This window comes from Diplotaxodon limnothrissa, linkage group LG3 (assembly GCF_057381915.1).
Source record: "Diplotaxodon limnothrissa isolate DT_005_m linkage group LG3, D_limnothrissa_male_GT1.1, whole genome shotgun sequence".
Classification (NCBI taxonomy): domain Eukaryota; kingdom Metazoa; phylum Chordata; class Actinopteri; order Cichliformes; family Cichlidae; genus Diplotaxodon; species Diplotaxodon limnothrissa.
Window position 1 is genome coordinate 71,520,693 of NC_140598.1, and position 18,869 is coordinate 71,539,561.

Sequence of the window (18,869 nt, forward strand, 5' to 3'; positions counted from 1 at the left end):
AGAACTGGGGGGAACCAATATAGATGACAGCCGGAAGGAGCATGTTTGGAGGCGTGATCCTGCTCCTGAAATTCCGATACATAATCTCCGATCAAAAAGATCCTGATGTGCACTGACCCTTCAGGGAACAACTGGACACAAACACTGACAGCAAAATGTGCAATGAAGCAATCAAAGTAACTGGACAACCTCATTTTTTTGCAGGTCTTCTATTTTTTTTTTCTCACCACTTGTACACAGTTACTGAAATGAACACAATATGGTAACTTTCCATTAAATCTTCCAGTTTTAGTAACAGTGTAAGATGTCGACAAAGCTTTCACAGCTGTTTCCAGTTGCTGAAGGTGATTCTTGGGTATTGAGGGTGTAGTATCTACTGCAGACAATCTAAATAGTTGATATCATGCTGCTAAATATTTGAAGCTGTTGGCAGACGCTGAAAAAGGAGCTGCTGCAGAATATTTTAATCATCTCCAAACAGCTGCGAGGAAAACATCCGTCTGTCTTGTTCTGGGGTTTTTCCTCACACTTTGCTAAGTTCAGCATTGTGAAGTTGCAGTTATGTCAGTTTGTGATTTCCAAAGAAGACAACAGTTCACTGAGGTAACAGCAGCAGCCTGATCACACATCAGGGACGTCATTAGGATCTTGAAGCATCAGCCCAGCCCCGAAGTCTTTCACACTTTCAGTTACAGCAATTTTTAGAAATTATTTATTAGAATGTTTTAGTGAAATTAAAATAAAACATCAGACACTGTGTGCTTCCTAAAGGTTGAAGGCAGATGTGTTGGAATAATAAGAATAAGAAACATACTGAAAATGAAAAAAGACAAAGAAATCAGTGAAAACTGGAGTTTTTCGACTTTGTTACTTTTTTTAAAACAGCAGAAGAACAAAGTTGATGTGAACTTTTACGTCTTGCATGTTGATTTTGACCCAGGTGTTATCCACATATCTGTGCCTGTGGCTTAGTGCTCTCACTATGAAGGAGCCAAGAGCCCTACTTCCACTCCCTGGTTCAGTTTCCTGACAGTCTCCACTGCTGCAGCTGTACACAAGTGAGACTGCATCAAAGGAGGCTGCGGTTTCAATAACTGATTCATCCCTGGAGTATGGAGCTTTTTGAGGCTTGAATGAATTCTTAGTCAATGTTATGTGGCCAAGTAAACAAACCAGATTCCTCAGGAAATTATCGGGTAGAAGGTCTAAACTGAAGAGTGAGAGAAAAAGCAGCCAAAGGAAAAAGATTAAAAAAGAAAAGTTTGACTCCTTGGAAAATGGAAAGAAACGAGGCGAGGCTCACTACTTTTACACTGTATTTGAACTTTTCATCAAACTGCATTAAACAAAGAAACTAATTATTATTGAAATAACAATATCTAAGCAGTCATCAAGGGTCACTACTGGTTTGCCTTCTACAGGCTAATATTTACATCAAGCTTTCTCTTTATTCCTATTGGACGTCTGTCACGTCCTCTTTAGTTTTGTTCTTTATTTTTTCCTTTAAATGTCGACTAATTCCTTGGATTCAGTTATTTCATCTTATATATCTGCTTTGTCCTGTTGTATTTACGACGGTTTTTTTCTACCTGGACTGAGGGATGGGGCTAAACTGATAAAAGCAATTACAAGGTATGTGAGTGTGTCATTAATCTGCATTCTGTTATTTCAGTTCAATCATTGTGAAACGTACTTGTCTGTTGTTTAACAATTCTGTGTATCCATTCTTGTTGTTGCTTCAATAAAAATATCTTTGAGGAAAAAAATGTTACATCGACTGTCCTTTGATTCTTGTTTCTGCCATTTTTCTGCATTTGATTTATTTGACACAAACTGTTGTGTGTGGTGTCTTAAATGTTCACTAGATTGCACTGAGCCAGTGAACCAGAAACAGTGAACGTCATTTATAGTAATGCTCTTTATGTTTGGGACCATCTACATATGTAGTGTGTTATATTACCAGGTTTCCACTGAGGCACGTACATCTGAGATTGTTTACTTAAAGTCATGAGTTTTTATTAAAAAAGGAGTGTGACCGTGGGTACTCACTCTTGTGCACTGGCTTAGGTTCAGTTTGAAATTTGTTTTTCAGTTGCGTGAGAACATGCATGTAGACAGCGTGGGAAGTATGACTGGCAGCTCTGACAGCAATATCAATGAGAGCTTTATCTTCACACTGCGGCCGAGCCCACTCCCACCCTGCAGCAGCTGCGCCTCGTGTCTTCCTCATTTACAAAGCTTGCTCATTGCTGAAGTGCTCTACAACCTTTTTTGCGCCACGGAATATTTCCACGGAGTTGTCGCGGATAAATAAAACAAAATAAAATGATACGACCAAGAGAACAACTGTGGTATTTTGTAAATACAGTATTAAATACGTGGAGGAGCAGCACCTCTAACATGTACAGCAAATCAGTCCCATAACAATGATTAATGCAAGCAGACGTCAGACAAAACCCCCAAAAAGAACCCAAACAAAAGAAAAACATGTAATGGAAGTACATTTTATTTTTTTAACAAAGCATGATGTTGACGCCAAACCATGAGAGCAAAAAAGATGCATACAAACAAAAGTAAAACTGCAAACTAGCTGGAAGATACTTGTGCTGTAAAGAACAACAAAGTCATCAGGTTAACACATTTCACGGAGCTTTGCCTCCTTGCTGGGAGGACACTGGGTCCACCGTAGAAAAGAGTTCTCTTACACCTGACAGCCAATTATAACCCGGGTATGAAAGTCGGACCAGCCAGAAATGGTCCCGATGGTTAAAAGACTGAACGCCATATTAAACTGCTGTGACACGCGATGTAAAGCATGATGTTTGAGGTAACTAAACCTTGGGAATGTGACTAACGATACATGTTTTGCCAGATTCTGCTCACAGAAGCCAGAGATCAGTGTTAATTTCATTTCAGGTTGGCAAATATTTATGAGGCTTTTGATCCAGAAGCACCGTCTTCATCATCAGGTGGACACGCCACAAAATCAGCCAACATTGACGCCATGGCTTCATCGTCCATCTGAAAGAGAGCGACGTCACACAGTGTAAAGCACAAGTTCATACAGTCAGGTCATCACCCTGACCGAAGAAGCTTTCAATCAGTGGACAAACAGCAGCTACCATCTGCATCTTAACGAGGGATTAAAAGCAATACCTTTTTCTTCTCTGGGCTTTGCCCCACCTCTTCTTTTCCATGTCCTTCCTCCCTCTTCCTCTTCACTCCTTTTCCCTCCTCTCCATTACTCTCCTGCCCTCCCCCTGCTCCCGTCTCCGGCTGCTCTGCTTCCTTTTCAGAGCTCTTCTCAGTGTCTTCTTCCTGTTTCTCTGTCACATTTGGTTCTGTTGCGTTTTCAGAGTCTGCCACTGCTGTCGAGTCACCTGCTTGAACAGCTTCGAGCGGTTCATCCTCACAGCTGGGCAGCTGGTTATCGCTCGCGCTGGCGTCCTCTGCAGGCTCAGCTGCTGATTCCTGCTGATACAGACAGAAAGCTTCAGTTTCCTTGTAATACTCTCTTTATTTATCATATATAGGAGAAAAACACATTTCTAACAGAGACTGTGTAGTAATACTTCATGTGCATTTGTACAAATATATGACTGAGCTGCTGAGATAATCTGGAGCTCAGACTGTGACGATCACATTAGAAAATCAGGCTTTTTGTGAGAAATTCATGTATATTTTGCATATAAGGCCACTGCAGCATAATCAGGGTCACCTGATCCAGCCCCAGCTGTTTACTTTATGAAGGGAAAGTTTGAAGCCTGATCTTACCAGTAGAGGGCGTCTGTCTTTCTACTCTGACCTACTTTCTCAACAGGACACTGCTGAAAGCAACAACTTTGTTTCCATGAAGCGTGTCATGGATATCAGTGGCCTTGATTACACTGATAAACCTTTTTATTCTTCATGCTGCACCACCTGCTGTTGCTCTTCATGACATCATTTCCTGTCTCCATTTCCGCTCTTTCCTTAAATCTGCTGGTCATAGGCCCACTTACACTCTGAGTTACTTGTACTGCAAAGCCTCATTACATTGTCTAATGCATTCAGCACGCTGAGCTGTGTAACGCTGTCATTCAACAGTATGATTCACAAAGCTGCAGGATCTACCTGTTGACTGGCCGGTTGTTCGGACTCCGCTGCTTGCGGCTCGTCCTCCTTGGCTCCCTGCTCCCACGAACACTCCTCTTTCTGCAGCTCTGCTCCGGCTTGCTCCCTCTCCTCCTCGGCCTCCTCTCGCTCCTCCAACGCTCCTCCGGTGACACACAGGATCTGCGGCATGGTGGGGTCATCCATCCTTTCGTTGTCCTCCTCTTCTACTTCGCCCTCCCGAGCCGCTTCGAGGACTCCGATGCTCTCCACCTCCTGCACCTTCATCGTGTCCTCTCCGAACAGCGCCCTGTTAGTTTGGATCTCCTCTATCCCTCCTTCTGTGCGTTCCTCCACATTAAATGCAGAAATCCGTCCCTCATCCAGCTTCCCCTCCTGAATCCCCGACCCTCCGTCTTTGTCTTCGACTCCCTCCAGAGGCGGTATGTCGCCATCCTCTTCCTCTTCTTCCTCCTCTTCCTCCTCCTCCAAATCTTCACCGTCTTCTTCATCCAGCTCCTCATATTCCTCCCCATCAAAAAACTCATCAGCTAACTCACTTACATCCTCCTCTTCGTCCTCCTCATCTATCCCCTCCTCCTCCTCATCCTCCTCCAGCTCTTCATCTTCATCTATGTCCTCATCATCTTCCTCTTCATCATCAGTACTGTTAATATTGATGACAGCAGAATCTTCGCTGCTGGCAGCAGCAGCTGGTTGTTGGTGGAGGTGCCGACCCTGCTGACTTAATTGATTCTGCAGGTGCATCTGGAGCGGTAACCCCATGGGACCAGCCTGGCTTGCCGTCGAGGGCTGCATAAGCATCTGCTGGAGCTGCGGTCTGCCAGGCAATGACTCCCCCAGACCAACAGGTGGAGCTGTAAAGGTGCTGGAGGTCAAAGGTGGAACCAGGGAGACCACCGAGGCACTGGAAGGAGGAAAGGAGTTGATGGAGGTGGTGGAAGCAGTGAGGAGGGGGGAAGAGGCAGCCAGGTCATTGGGCAGAGAGACCCCGTCTATTGTGGCTGCGGCTGCCGTAGTTGGGACCATGGTGACAGATTCTGCACCTGCGAGTGTCACACCAGTGCCACCCGGTGCAGAGGAGGACATGCTCTGTGAGTTTGCTGCTGCGTCGTCCTGCTGAGTCTCCATGTTAAGCATACCCGGAGGAACAATGACCACGCTGTCGTCCGAGTCACTTGCCAGAGAGATCTCGACGTCTTCGGCTTCCTCTTTGTCAAAACGCACAAACACGGGTCTCTGTCCCTCCGGAGGGCCCAGGCCTGCAGGATCAGGCTGGTGGTGCGAATGTGGGGACAGAATCATGTCTCCTGCAGTCGGACCCTGGCCTGGAAGTCCCGGAACCAGAGACAGATGGTTCTCAAAAGAGCTCAGAAGGGAAGCAGGGCCCAGGTTGACAGAGTGACGGGCGGGAAAAGGAGGGCCAGGGGCAGGACCTCCAAGCAGGGTTGGCAAGGTTAATCCAGGGGCAGGTCCCTGGGAAGAGGGGAGGACCGGAGTGGTGGAGGAAGGTTTCATGGTGAGAGGTGGCAAAGGAAGGGCGATGGAGGGAAAGCGGGGATGAAGGATCAAGTTACAGATGGTCAAGGCCTCCGCGCAGAACGAAGACACCTGAGAAAGTGGACGATGGGTTTGATTAAAAGCTGGAAACAGTGAGCAGACAAACACTTCATGTTTTTGCCAAGTCTGAAACTGTTAAGTCAATCTGAGCTTTAACAGAAGACTTGAGGCAGATTGTACATCATTGTCTCCATAATTATTTTATTTCAACTTCACAGCAAGACAAATGTTGATCCTTCCACTCACTACACGTTGCTACATTTTAAAAACCTTTTTGCAGCGCTTCAGGTCCTTAGGGCTTACCTTAACATTCCTGTCGGTGCGCCCGTTACTGAGGATTGACACAGCACAGGTCAGAGGTGGGGGCCAACAGGGTGAGGGGACCAGGACCAGGGCCAGCAATAACCTTCAAATTCATACAAGTGAAACAGCTCCTTCAGTCCAACACGAAGCTAAAGTGAACTTTTGCATCTACAGAACATAGACCAGTTCGGGGCCCACAGTGGTGCTGGTGCTAGGGTGGTGTCAGACTGGGTCCAGTCTGAATAAAGCACTGTGTGGACATTCCTTCAGTCAACAGTGGAACATTTAAACTCAACCTGAACAAAAAGCAGGAGGAGCACCGTAACACTATTGAAACACTAATGTGTGGCTCATCGCTAACATGAAGATCGTACCTGTACAGTTCTCGTCGAGTCAGAGCACTGCTGTACTGCCCACTCGCGCTCCCTGCAGATTCACATGCATTGCTGCTGCAAGACTGCTGCTGCTGCAGGCGCACACACAGTGGCAGAACCACCTCATGGAGCCGCTTGAAGGAATCGACAGGACACAACAGTGTAATCGTTCGTTATTAAAAACAATAAAATGAAGAGTCTCTCCTGCAATACACCAAAAATGCTAAATGATGGAAAAAACAAACAAAAGCATTTTACTTTACAGCTGCAGATCATCACAAGATGGGAAACGTGTCTTACTACATCATAACTTGTAATCAGTATCCCATTTTAACCCTACGCCACAACCTGACGTGGACCTGCTGAGACATGTAACTACACGTCGACGCTAACCACACCACTTACAGTTACAGCCGAGTAATATTACACTGAAACTGATGCAATTGGATAATAATGGTCCACAAACTGAAGCTAATGATGTGGGAACTGCAGGGTAACAAGAATGCAATAATGTGCTAATTCCTATGTTATTACTACTCTATTACCTGCGCTAAGTTCTGTGTAATAAGCAGGAAAACGGCCTGTTTCTATTTAATAACACATTAATAACCATGTTAATCTTTTAAAACAAACTGCTAGTCAAGTAAAATGATCATGCATAATGTTAATAATTAGTTTAAAACAATAACACACATGAATCCATTAGACTGTACACTGAAAAATTCAGTTTTAAAAGAAGAACAAGGTTTAAACAGATGATGTTCGGCAGCACTTTGAGCAACAATTTCACAGATATGGGCGTTCTCTATTTAAAAAAGTAAACATGCATCACTATAATTTGTGTATAAAGTTACATAATTTCTTTTCTGGCTACAAGAACATATTAGAACATGTTGGGATATTTCATGTGGATCATTAGAAATGCACTGTGGGTGGAGGAAATCGTTGCTTAAAGAACTGCAAACATCACGTCTGCTTAAACACGGATCTTCTTCCAAAGCGGGCGGCTCGGTGCCACTCGCTGCAGCAGAGGCTGATCTGTGGATGGTTGGAGACGCCTGTAGAAAGTGTCTCCCTCTGCTGGGCACTCTTTTGTAGCGCTTATGTTACTTTAAATCACATTTACCTTGTGAATGTCGTCCTTCAGTAGCGTCCCACTGGTCTGTATGATCTGTCTCAGTGCTACAAGGATGACAAAGGTCAGTCTGGTATCAGAATATCATACGTAGTATACCAGTAAACTCCCAATAACATTAAACTTGGTTTGCATCTCACCCCTGACAGCTGCAAGGCAGGTATCTTGATTGGCTAGATGGTCTCCTTTCCTCTGCAGCGATGGCCCGACTGTATCTGCCATCACCAAATGCTTCGTCCTACGAGGGCCGGGCTTTCCTCCAGGAACAACATCAGCCGACAGTCCCGCCCGGAGCTGGAAACAGGACACCCCACGCACAGGAGCAGGAACAGAAGAAAGCTCAGCACATCCCAACAAACCACTGGTTCCCTTTAGCTTCATAAAGTCAGAGCTTAAAGTAAATTTTTTAGATTTAGTGCTCATGACTAATCTCTTAGTCGACTAACCGTGGGAAAAAATGGACGAGTCTCAGATATCAAGTTAGATTTGATAACCCTTTAGTGGAAAACCTCCAAAACTAATAGCAAAGCATTTTAAACAATTACATTCTTATGTTCTCTGTTTGAAACTTCATGACCACGACTTCAAACTAAAACAGCAAAACAGTGAATCATCCGGCGTTTTTCTTCTGCTTATCTGGAGTCAGGCTTTGGGGCAGCAGCCTCCCTTTTATCACCTCCTCCAGCTCATCTGTTGAAATGCCGAACATTTCCAAGGCCAGCTGATAGATCTGTCGACATTAGCAGTCTCCTTTAGACGTGGAGGAGTAGCGGCTCTACTCTGAGCCCCTCCTGAATGACTCAACTCCTCACCTTATCAGTAAAGGCGAAGCCTCTCTGCGATGTTTTTCTAACAGTGTTAACAAACTATGAGGCCTAGATGATCAGATTTATGGCGTTTCTCAACACTGATGCGCCATCTGGTGGCAGTGCATTGATACAGACTAGTGACGACGACTAGTCCAAATGCATCTTTCCCCTACCTTGACAGACTCTGCTCCTGGTGTGATGTCCCCGAGTAGGTGGTTAAAGAGGAGCTCCGAGTGCCCCGGGCTTCCCTGAAGGATGCTAGAAGACGCTCCGGCAACCTGGACCCACAGCTCCAAGGTTCTGTACACTGACACCCGCACTGCACTGTGGGAAGGAGGAGAGACAAGAGATGAATATACTTGATGACACATTATTAAATCTTCCCCAGTGCAGCAGCTCAGACTGTCCCCAGTTTCCCATAATGTTACTAAAATAAGCTCCTCGATCCCCACACGGTGTTTTCATTTCATCTTCTTTGTGTTGCAACAGATCAGTTAAGACTTTCTTTCTTTTCTCGGGACTAAAAACCTCTAAATGGTCATCATTCACTCCTTTAGACGTCTGCGAGCACACACAGCGTGCTAAGGACGCTTCAGGGCAGCGATGAGAACGGTGATCTTACATCAGCCTCTCTGAGGAAACCTTTGTAAAGATTTTGTTACTTCCAGTTGTTACAGTACTTGGTGGTTGTCTTGGTAACCACTGACTGCTCCACAGGCTCTCAGGGGCAACTGTAGGTTGTAGCTACACACACGCTGCACACACAGAATGAAATATGATGCACTAGCTGATATTAGGTGTGTACGAGGTTTCCAACTGCAGGCTGAACTTCAGTCAATACTCCAAACAGCAGCTGTGCGAGGCTGTGAGTCACCTGTAGGCCCTCTGCTGTCCCACACTGGTCTCAGGTAGGGGGGTCCAAGCAGAGAGTGTTTGAGAAAACAGCCTCTGTATTACTGCAGCGTACTGAACCATGCCGACCCGTACTCTGTAACACAGCACAAATCCAAGAGTCAGGCTTGCAGGAAATCAAAATGTGGCCTCCTGCGTGTGTGCGAGTACTCACACAGTGATCACACTTGACAGGACTTCCAGGGTGATGCTGTGTATGATGGGGAGGACCAGCAGCCTCACACTTCCATCTCCTGTTAAATTCTGACACACAAAGTCAAACGTGCATTAAGATCAGTACTGCTTTTGACACGGTCTCTGTTCAATAAGTGTTATTGTGTGTGTGCTCACTATGCTCTTGGAGCTGACAGCAAGGGCTCGGCACACCAAGTTGAGCATTGGCCTGACGGGCAAGCGCACAGCTGAGGCGGGATCTACTCTGATGGAAGGAAACGACAAAGGAATGCAACGAGTACCAGAAACAATGAAAGCCTTTACTGCTCGTACAGGTTTTTATTAAACAAAGGGGCCTTTGAGTGTATTTGTGTAAATGTTACAACTATGCTAAAAAGCTGAGGTAAAGAAATAAGATATACAACTGATTCAATTTGGTGTTTTCCAGATGTTTTCTGTATCCCAGTTATCCTAATACCAGCTTGGTCAATAATGCTCATTCCAGTTAGTTCAGAAGTCTGATGTCAGAGCTCTGACACGACTTCACTCCTAAACTGAGCACGTCGCAGTAGTAAAGTCTAAAGATTGCTTTGCTTCTTAGTAATGCAAAGCATCTGTGCATCACTATCGATACAGAAAATGCTCCACCCACAGCTGCAGCATGTTCATGCAGACAGCCTGACCACAGATTGGTTTAATAGGGTCACAGATACACGACAGTGGCAGCACAGATTAAAGGTTGTGCAGGAGGGTCAAATCCAAGTTGAGTCATTCCAGATGAAACCTCTGAGTGGGAAAGGTGTGTGTGCTTGTCTGCATGTGTTGTACCTAAGTGTGTGTTTGAGTGCGAGGCACACAGCAGTGTATCTGTGCTGGAGCTGCAGGAGCAGCAGGGGATCTGTTGGGTCCAGGTGAGGAAAGGCCAGCTCCATCCCGGGACCTTGATACTGCATCGCTCCATCTGTGACCGCAAGAAGCAGTCGAGTGTGAGTAACCTCGGTAACAGTAAACGGATACAGTCACACCATCACGTCAGCACCTCCAACACTGACAGCTGTTCACTGTGCGGTTCACTGACTGATTTACTTGGTAGAAATGCATTTTATCTAGAAAAGTGAGGAGTGTGGAGGAGTGATACACAGTGTTTGGGGCCACAGCTGTAAGACAAAAGAACATAACTGCACCATTTTAAACAAAATGTGTGGCCAGCAGGAGAAGTTTGCTTTGACATTATCGAGTTAATCAAGGTGCGTCGACACGACAACGTCAAGGACTGTGGACGACGAAAACAGGACTTTAACCCAAGATTCAATCAAAACTTCTGTTTTTGTTACGTTTTAGTTTTAGGCTTTAATACCACATGTAGGTCTGCAGCTCGAATAAGAAATACTTTTGTCTTATTAATAAGAAATGATAAAGAATTCAAAGAGAAACAACAAAGTTCTTTCACTGCTCAATGTTTGAATCTGTCACAAAACCAAAACTGAACCATCGGATTGTGTTTCTACATGAAATGACTGAGTGTGTCTGTGCTTTGATGGCGTTTCTATGGCGATTAAAAAACATGTTATAATTAATATTAATCATAATTCAGGGTCCAGAGTTCCACTGGCCCACGTACACTTTACTGGCTTATGAAAAAGCTTTTATTTTTACAGTTTTAAATAGTGATTCATTTTAATTAACACAATGTTTCATATTAGTTGGATGGAAAGAGACAGATTTGAAGAATTTCTTGTTGTCATTGTTTGTTAACTGACATGGAGACAAACACACACAGAAGCCAAATGTCACCACTGCTCACAAAGAAAACAACACACCTGTTTCTGAACCTTGGTAGAGCTGAGCCAGCAGGCCATTGGCAGAGGCCAGTAGGCAGTGAATCTGATTGGTCCAGCCCTCAGCTCTGCCAGCCCCGACCCCTCTGTCCAGCACGCCGCCCAGGCAGGGCAGACGACCGTAGCACTGACAGGCCATCTGACAGAGTAACAGCAAAACAAACGTTCAAACAAATCTTCAAATAATGATAATAATCTTTAAAAAAAAGACTTGGTGCTTGTTTTGTCAAACCTCTTGTGTTTTCCTGTCTGTGCTGTCCATCTTGGAAAGGAAGTACGCTGCCAGCTTGTCCTTAAAAACAACAACAAACAGGTGCAGGTTTGACACAGCTGGGTTCTAAACAGAGGCAGCAAGCAGAATACTGCTAAAGGAATACTGTAGCAACATTAACCTATATACTGGTGTAAAAAATTCCAAGTATAAATTGAATGTTTTTATTTATTTTGCTGACAATGACCGAATTTCCCAGAGGAACCCACCCGAGGGATTAATAAAGTTTTATCTTAATCTGTCAGAAGTGTGCGACAGCAATGACTAATAAATAATAGATAATAGATATTATTATTACTGTTGTTAGGAAGAAGAAGAAGAAGAGATATTTAATAGCACCACGATAACAGTCCAAACAGTCTCAGGAAGGAGTGTCTCACCCTCAAGGATCCACACGCTCTTGGATAGTAGGTCATACAGGCCGTCATTCCCTCCATGGCTGCCAGCTCACACTAACATCAAACGGGAACATAAACCGTTTTAAGGCTAGTTAGAAGATCGATATCTGAGCTGAAGCTAACTGAATAATAACAGATGCAATTATACATAAAGTGTTACATTGTAACTAAACACAACTTTCAATTCACCCATCCTCTTCAGGGTTGTGGGGCAGTGTCAGAGGCAGGGTCGCCAGTCTGTGGCAGGGCTAACACTCACATTCTGTGGCACTAACTGCGTGTCTAAGTACCTGGATACACACTCCACCAGAGGGGCTGCGGAGCCCTCCTGGGGGGCCCTTCCACTCACCGCCTTGTCACCTCACCTCTGACTTGAGACCCAGCAGGGATGTGAGGATGCCCAGGATGGAGTTGAGGCCAACCTCTCTGGCCAGCTCTGCTAGCTGAGACGAGTATTGCAGCAAGTCCTTCAGAATGTTCACTGCTAGCTGCACAGTCTCAACTGGAGCCTGAGACTAGTGAAGAACAAAAACACAGAAAGTATTTTTAATTTTAAAAATGAAACGGTAACCTTTAATTTTTAGACCTTAAGATAAAATGGAGAAAAATAGCAATATTGTAATGATAACAGCCGACACGTGACTTTACCTGTATGACCTGCTGCAGGGAGCGCAGCCACGACAGGCAGTGCTGCTGGAATAGATCGCTGGAACTGTCTTTAACCAGCATGGAGAGCAGGCAGAGCCCCTCGAACCTGCTCACACAGAATCATGTTAGAAACATACAGTATCAAAGTGAATCTGTTTCGACTGTGTGAAATTATATTCACATTCATAACATTGTATCAACAGGAGATGTTGATCTAAAGGTGAGTAGATGAGGGCTTAAAAACAAAATGCTACTGAAACTGGACATTCGCATGGAGACTCATCAATGTGTTAGAATGAACCGAGGTTAATAAAACACACGTCATATCCTGTAGCATAGATGATCATTTGTAAAAGCACAAAGTACGCAGCGTAAACAGAAGTGGTCCTAGCACTGAACCCTGGGGAACTCCATAATTATCCTCAGTGTGTGAAGAGGACTCTCCATTCACAAAAAACAGAAGTCTATTAGACAGTCATGATTCAAATCCCTGCAGCGCAGTGTCTTTAAGCATGACTCTGATGGTCGACAGTATCGAGGAGGACAAGCACAGAGATGAGTCCACTGTCAGAGGCCATAAGATCATTTATAACCTTCACTAAAGCTGTTTCTGTGCTGTGATGAAAACCTGGGGTTGTTCTTACTCCATTAATAAGTGATCAACAGTGAGACGTTCTAGCTTTATGGATGTTTTTGTTTAAGAGAGCAGCAAACTGGCTTTTCAGGCTAATCAGATCTTCTAAATTGGTGAGACAGCGCTTCCTTTCTGGCTTATGAATTATCTGCTTTGAGGCGCGCATTTGAGCGTTATACCAGGGAGTCAGGAACACGCAGTGAAGAAGTAAAAATAGTATAAAGATAATCAACCTCTATGGGAGTACAGAACTGTGTTGGTACAGGGCATTGAAGATGATAACAGTGGGTGGATTATAGTCTTAAACTTAGTTACAGCGCTTTCAGAAAGACATCTACTGTGATAAAGTCTACTCTCCACCGCTGTGTAATCAATTATTGTAAATGTAAATGTTATCAGGAAATGATCAGACAGCAGAGGGTTTTCAGGAAACACTGTTAAATGTTCAGTTTCTATGCCATATGTTAAAACAAGATCTAGAGTGTGATTAAAGTGGTGGGTGGGTTCTTTTACATGTTGAGAGAAGCCAATTCTAATAACAGATTAAATGCCATGTTGAGGCTGTCATTTTTAGCATCTACATGGATGTTAAAATCACCCACAATAATTATTTTATCTGAGCTCAGAACTAAATTAGATATAAAGTCTGAGAAATCAGACAAACTCTGTGTAAGGCCCAGGTGGACGATAGATGATAACAAGTAAGACTGGTTTCTGAGTTTTACAGCTGGGGTGGACGAGGCTTAGTGTTTCTGAGTCTTTGGTTGATTGATAAGCTGAAGTAGGAGCTGCCACACCCCCTCCTCGGCCTGCACTTCGAGGATTCTGGTAGTTCGAGTGACTCGGGGATGTTGATTCATTTAAACTAACACAATCATCCTGTTGTAACCAGGTTTCTGTAAGGCAGAGTAAATCGATTTGTTTGTCATGTAATAACAGGAATTAAGAAGACAGAGGGCGAATGTTTAATAATCCACACTTCACGGTTTCACTTTACGGCACAGTTGTGGATACTTTTGTTTCTTTTCTTTAAATCATTTTTTGCTGATTGTTTGTTGTTTTAGGAAACACAGAGGATGGGGATGGAGTTTGGGGGATAACAGGAGGAGAGGAGCTGCAGAGAGGCGTGTAAGACTGCACGCCTTCTTCCTGGTCCCAACTCTGGATAGTCATGTTTTGGGGGGTTTAATAAATTTGGAAGGTTTCTAGAAATGAGAGCTGCTCCATTCAAAGTGGGATGGACACCGTGTTCTCCTAACAAGTCCAGGTTTTCCCCTGAACGTTTCCCCTTATCCAGAAAGTCCACATGACTTTTGGACACCAGTCAGACAGCCAGCAAATTTAAAGACGAGATGCGGCTACACACCTCCCCTGGTCCAGGACAGTGCTCAGGTGCTGGTATACATCTTAAAACATTAAAAACTGTAGTATGATCAGCCTATGACAACAGCTGATTGAGGTAGTCCTTTCTCACCTGGTCTTGCTCGAGCCCAGTTTGGCATTGCTAAAACCCACGAGACCACCAACGGCGCACGCGCTCTGCAAAGACAAGACAGTTTTAGAGAACAGTGAGATCAAAACGTTTAAGAAACGCGGAACCAGCTCGGCTCCTGCTGCACATGGTCCTGCCATACTTCCAGATGTCAGCCACTGTACAACAAAGCCTCTCGCGGCTGCCGCACAGCGAGAGCAGGCTAACGCTGAAGCAGCTTCCAGCCGCGGAGCTCGCTCGGGCCGGGCCCTACCTGTGTCTGGAACACGCCGTGCTCCCTGTAGCCTGCTAGCAGAGCGGGTAGATGCTCCGGACGCTGCTCTTTCAGAACAGACACCAAACCCTCAGTTAGTCGCATAGCAGATGGGCCATGCAGCCAAGCCGATGTAGCCATCTTTCCTCTCCGCCAAGCGAACGTCACTACTGTGCGACTCTGATGCCGTCATATTTCAGTGACGTCAGTTTTTAGCTCTTTGTTGTTACCCTGCCTTCAACCATAACGCGTTAAAGTTGCAGGGACTGCAGTAGTTGTACGTTTTCTTCCGTTTAAACTCGATTAAGTGGCTTTGGTCACACCTTGGATCACTGTGCTGAGCTGGTCCTCGGAGAGCGGCTGCTTCCCGCCTGCTGATGGCTAATGACAGGCTCAGGGCGCTGGAGGATGTGGAGAAGGAGATAGCGATGGTGCTGCAGTGTGCCGGTGAGACAGTGTCTTCTTGCGGCTGTTAATCAAACCGTGCATCGTTGATTACTTTTGCCTGATTTTCTGATGCTCTTCATCCGACAGTAGGACAAGTACCCGAGAGATCCCGTAAATTCCACCTAGCTGTTTCCAACAGATCGCTGCCTGATCATTATTCTCTGTAAAGATTTGGTTTTTATCACAGAGGGGAAAATGTATTCCTCAGCAAAAGTCTGAACTCAGCCCCTCGTTTCGCTCGCAGTTTCCAGGCTTTCTGAAAGTTTTTCCTTCGACATTTGAGAATTTTTCACTCAGTTTCAAATTACTCCTCAGACCTGTTACATTTAAAATGGTTTTGGCTTAATAAGCCATACACATACCAGGAAACCTAGCAAAGAACCAATTTTCAGTATCCTTAGACACAAAACAAACAACACAATTTGTTTCCATTTGTTTGGCTGACTCTACAACAACGACCAGTCCTCAGCATAGCACAGTCCTTTACTAAAACAAAGAATCAAGTTTTAAATTTACTCTCTGTCTTTGTGTCTAATCAAGTCTTTTTAAGTCACGTTTCTATGTTTATGCTTGACCTTGCAGGTAACATTGTTCTTGAACTCTCCAAAGATAAACACAATGCCAGCTTCATGGACAGACAGCTCATCCAGTTCCAGAACTCAGTCAGCCGAGTGGAGAACGAACTAAGTGGCCAGATCCGCTACCTTACACAGGTTCAATCCACAGCTGCAGACTTGTTTCAGAAACGGTTTCACCTCAACTAGAAATGGCAAATTTCTCCCACCTGTTAAATCCAGAATTGAATTTAAAGTCTTCATTTACAAGGTCTCAAAATATCAGGCTTCATCATATCTTCAAGATTTGATAGTATCCTAACAAAGTTAGGATACTATGAATTAGGATAATAACCTGAGATGCAGGCTTACTTGTGGTTCCTGGAGCTCCTGATAGTAGAATGGGAGGCAGAGCCCTTAGCGGTCTGCTCCAGCTCCCAGTTTGGGTTCAGAAGACAGAGACCCACTCTACTTTTAAGATCAGGCTTAACACTTTCCTTTTTAATAAGTTTCAGTTTATAGATGGGCTGGATCATGTGACCCTGAATTCAGTTCAGTTTATTTATATAGCACCAAATCACAACAACAGTCGTGTGCTTTCTGTTTAAAGGTAAAAACTCTACAGTATGTTAAGGTTAAAGTGCTCGGGGTCGTCGTTGGAGTTTATACTACTGTAAAACTGAAGAGAAAATGTTTTTAATTAAGAGTTAAAGTCATAAATCTAATAGACAGATGAGGTTCACAAATACAAACTGATGCAGTTTTTCTTTTAATTATTAATATTTGTTTTTATAAATGAAGAACTTACCTCCATGATAGAAATATTGTGAGCAACAGATTCGAGTTTGTTTCTCCTTTTTCTTTCTCCAGGTAGCGACTGGTCAGCCACATGAAGGTTCTACCTATTCAGCCAGGAAGGACTGTCAGATGGCACTGAACCGAGCCGAGTATGCCAAGGTCAAACTGGGAGAACTGGGACGCACCTGTGAAGTCATGCTGGAGCAGCAGCAGCAGCAGACATGAGAGTCAGCCGGTTGCTGGGATTGAGATCAATGTGCTTGGACTGGCACAGCACTTTCAGATACCTAATGCAACGGCACTTCTCTGTATTCCCCACGTGTGTCACAGCCCTTCTCACTTTTATTAAAATGCTGACGTGTCTCAACAAATGTAAACAAAAACTCAAGGAAAGAAAAAAGTGTTTTTGTACTGGGGCCTGTGTGTGTTGTGTTTCTGATTTTGTAATCAGTTTAAGGAGCAGGTCATATGTAGAAACTGTCGATACTTTTAATAAAACAACGAATCATCTTTGGGGGGAAAAACCTTTGTTGTGATAGAGAACCTCATACATTAATCTGTGGCTCCTCCAGTCTTTGAGAAAGATGCCAAACAGTGTCCCCATGAGTGTGGTCAGTAATGTGCTCTGTGCATAGTTCTTATTTTACTGTTTTTGTTTAGCTTTTGCTTTCATTGCCTTTTTGTCCAACAAACTCAGTGATTTTGAGTTTTTTGAGATTCATCCATCCATTCGCTTCCTTTTCAGGGTCGCGGGGGGCGCTGGATCCTATCCCAGCTGTCATAGGGCGAGAGGCGGGGTACACCCTGGACAGGTCGCCAGTCTGTCGCAGGGCCAACACACAGGGACAGACAACCATTCACACTCACATTCATTCGCACATTCACACCTAGTGGCAATTTGGATTATCCAATTAACCTATCCCCACAAGCTGCATGTCTTTGGACGGTGGGAGGAAGCCGGAGTACCCGGAGGGAACCCACGCAAACACGGGGAGAACATGCAAACTCCACACAGAAAGACCCCGGCCTGATGGTGGAATTGAACTCAGGACCTTCTTGCTGTGCGGCAACAGTGCTAACCACCGTGCCACCGTGCTGCCTAGTTTTTTGGGATTACTTAATTTAATTTAATTAAGTTGAGTTGAGTTGCTGCCCCAAGTGGAGGAGTTTAGGTATCTCTGGGCTTCAAGTGAAGGGAGAGGGGAGCAAGCGTTTGATAGATGAATTGGCTGCAGTGATGAAGAGAGAACTGAACGTAAAAGCGAAGCTCTGGATTTACCAGTCACTCTATGTCCTTACTCTCACCTACGATCACTACCCAGAGTTTGTGACTAAAAGAACAACACTGCAGGTACAATCACCAGAAATGGGCCTTCTTCGAAGGGTGGCTGGCCTCTCCCTTAGAAATAGGGTGAGGAGTTCACCCGGAGGGGCTCAAAGTATAGACTCGAGTGGAGGAGTGGAGGAGTGGAGAGCCAGTGGAGTTAGTTCAGGCATTTCGCAAGGATACCTCCTGGGTGTCTCCTGGGCGAGTTGTCTGGACCTATCAAAGTAACCAACACAGGGGCCAGAACTTGACAGCAATAAACCCCACCCTCACTTAGCACAAAATAAAAAAATAACATGAATAGTAAGCACACCGACTAAACGTGCTCTGTTGGAACCGTGTATGCGATCGTGGAGTTTTTCGATAAAATAATAGTAAAACATATTCATAACCCTTGTTCAGTGTACTTGCGCTAGTGACGAGATAAACTAATGCAACATCTCTCTAATGAGAGGACTTTTGTTTTAAAAGCAACCGGAAGTGGCGCAGAGTGGGTGTGTCTCAGCTAGCCGTGGGGAACGCCCTGGATGCGGCTTTCGGACACGCTGAGTGCCAACACGCCCGCTGATCGCTCGTTGTTTCTGCACCTCGTCTCGGCTCGTGTGGACTCGTAGCCATGGCTCACCGCTCTCTGTGCGCTCTGTGTGTGCTGCTGCCGCTGCTGCTGCCGCTCCAAGGTAAGCTTTGTCCCGCACACCTCACCCCGCCGGCTCTCCCTTTGTGCCACACTTCGGTTTAAGGCCGAATAACGGTCCGTCGGCCTGAAACGTGTCGTACGGTTTTCAGCCTCTACAAAGCTTTACTGCTTATAGCTCAGCAGCTGGAGTGACTTGCTTTGGTCCCTGTAGTT

At 44.9% G+C, this 18,869-nt stretch overlaps 2 protein-coding genes across 2 annotated transcripts; one reads left to right on the forward strand and one right to left on the reverse strand.

Moving 5' to 3' along the window:
* Positions 1–2,595: 2,595 nt before the first annotated feature.
* On the reverse strand, positions 2,596–15,036 carry pelp1 (proline, glutamate and leucine rich protein 1). Its single transcript, XM_085351156.1, has 19 exons — positions 14,894–15,036; positions 14,623–14,687; positions 12,515–12,620; positions 12,232–12,381; positions 11,849–11,920; positions 11,430–11,489; positions 11,180–11,336; positions 10,188–10,320; positions 9,537–9,624; positions 9,361–9,449; positions 9,169–9,282; positions 8,468–8,618; positions 7,626–7,779; positions 7,477–7,532; positions 6,351–6,484; positions 5,977–6,079; positions 4,114–5,724; positions 3,157–3,471; positions 2,596–3,021 (listed from the first exon to the last, which is right to left on the reverse strand). The coding sequence occupies exons 1-19, from the start codon at positions 15,032–15,034 to the stop codon at positions 2,929–2,931; spliced, it is 3,792 nt and encodes a 1,263-aa protein (XP_085207282.1). The 5' UTR covers positions 15,035–15,036; the 3' UTR covers positions 2,596–2,928.
* An 87-nt stretch (positions 15,037–15,123) lies between these two features.
* med11 (mediator complex subunit 11) lies at positions 15,124–17,202 on the forward strand. Its single transcript, XM_085351157.1, has 3 exons — positions 15,124–15,340; positions 15,923–16,053; positions 16,765–17,202. Exons 1-3 carry the CDS (start codon positions 15,271–15,273, stop codon positions 16,915–16,917), a joined length of 354 nt encoding a protein of 117 aa, XP_085207283.1. The 5' UTR covers positions 15,124–15,270; the 3' UTR covers positions 16,918–17,202.
* Positions 17,203–18,869: the final 1,667 nt, after the last annotated feature.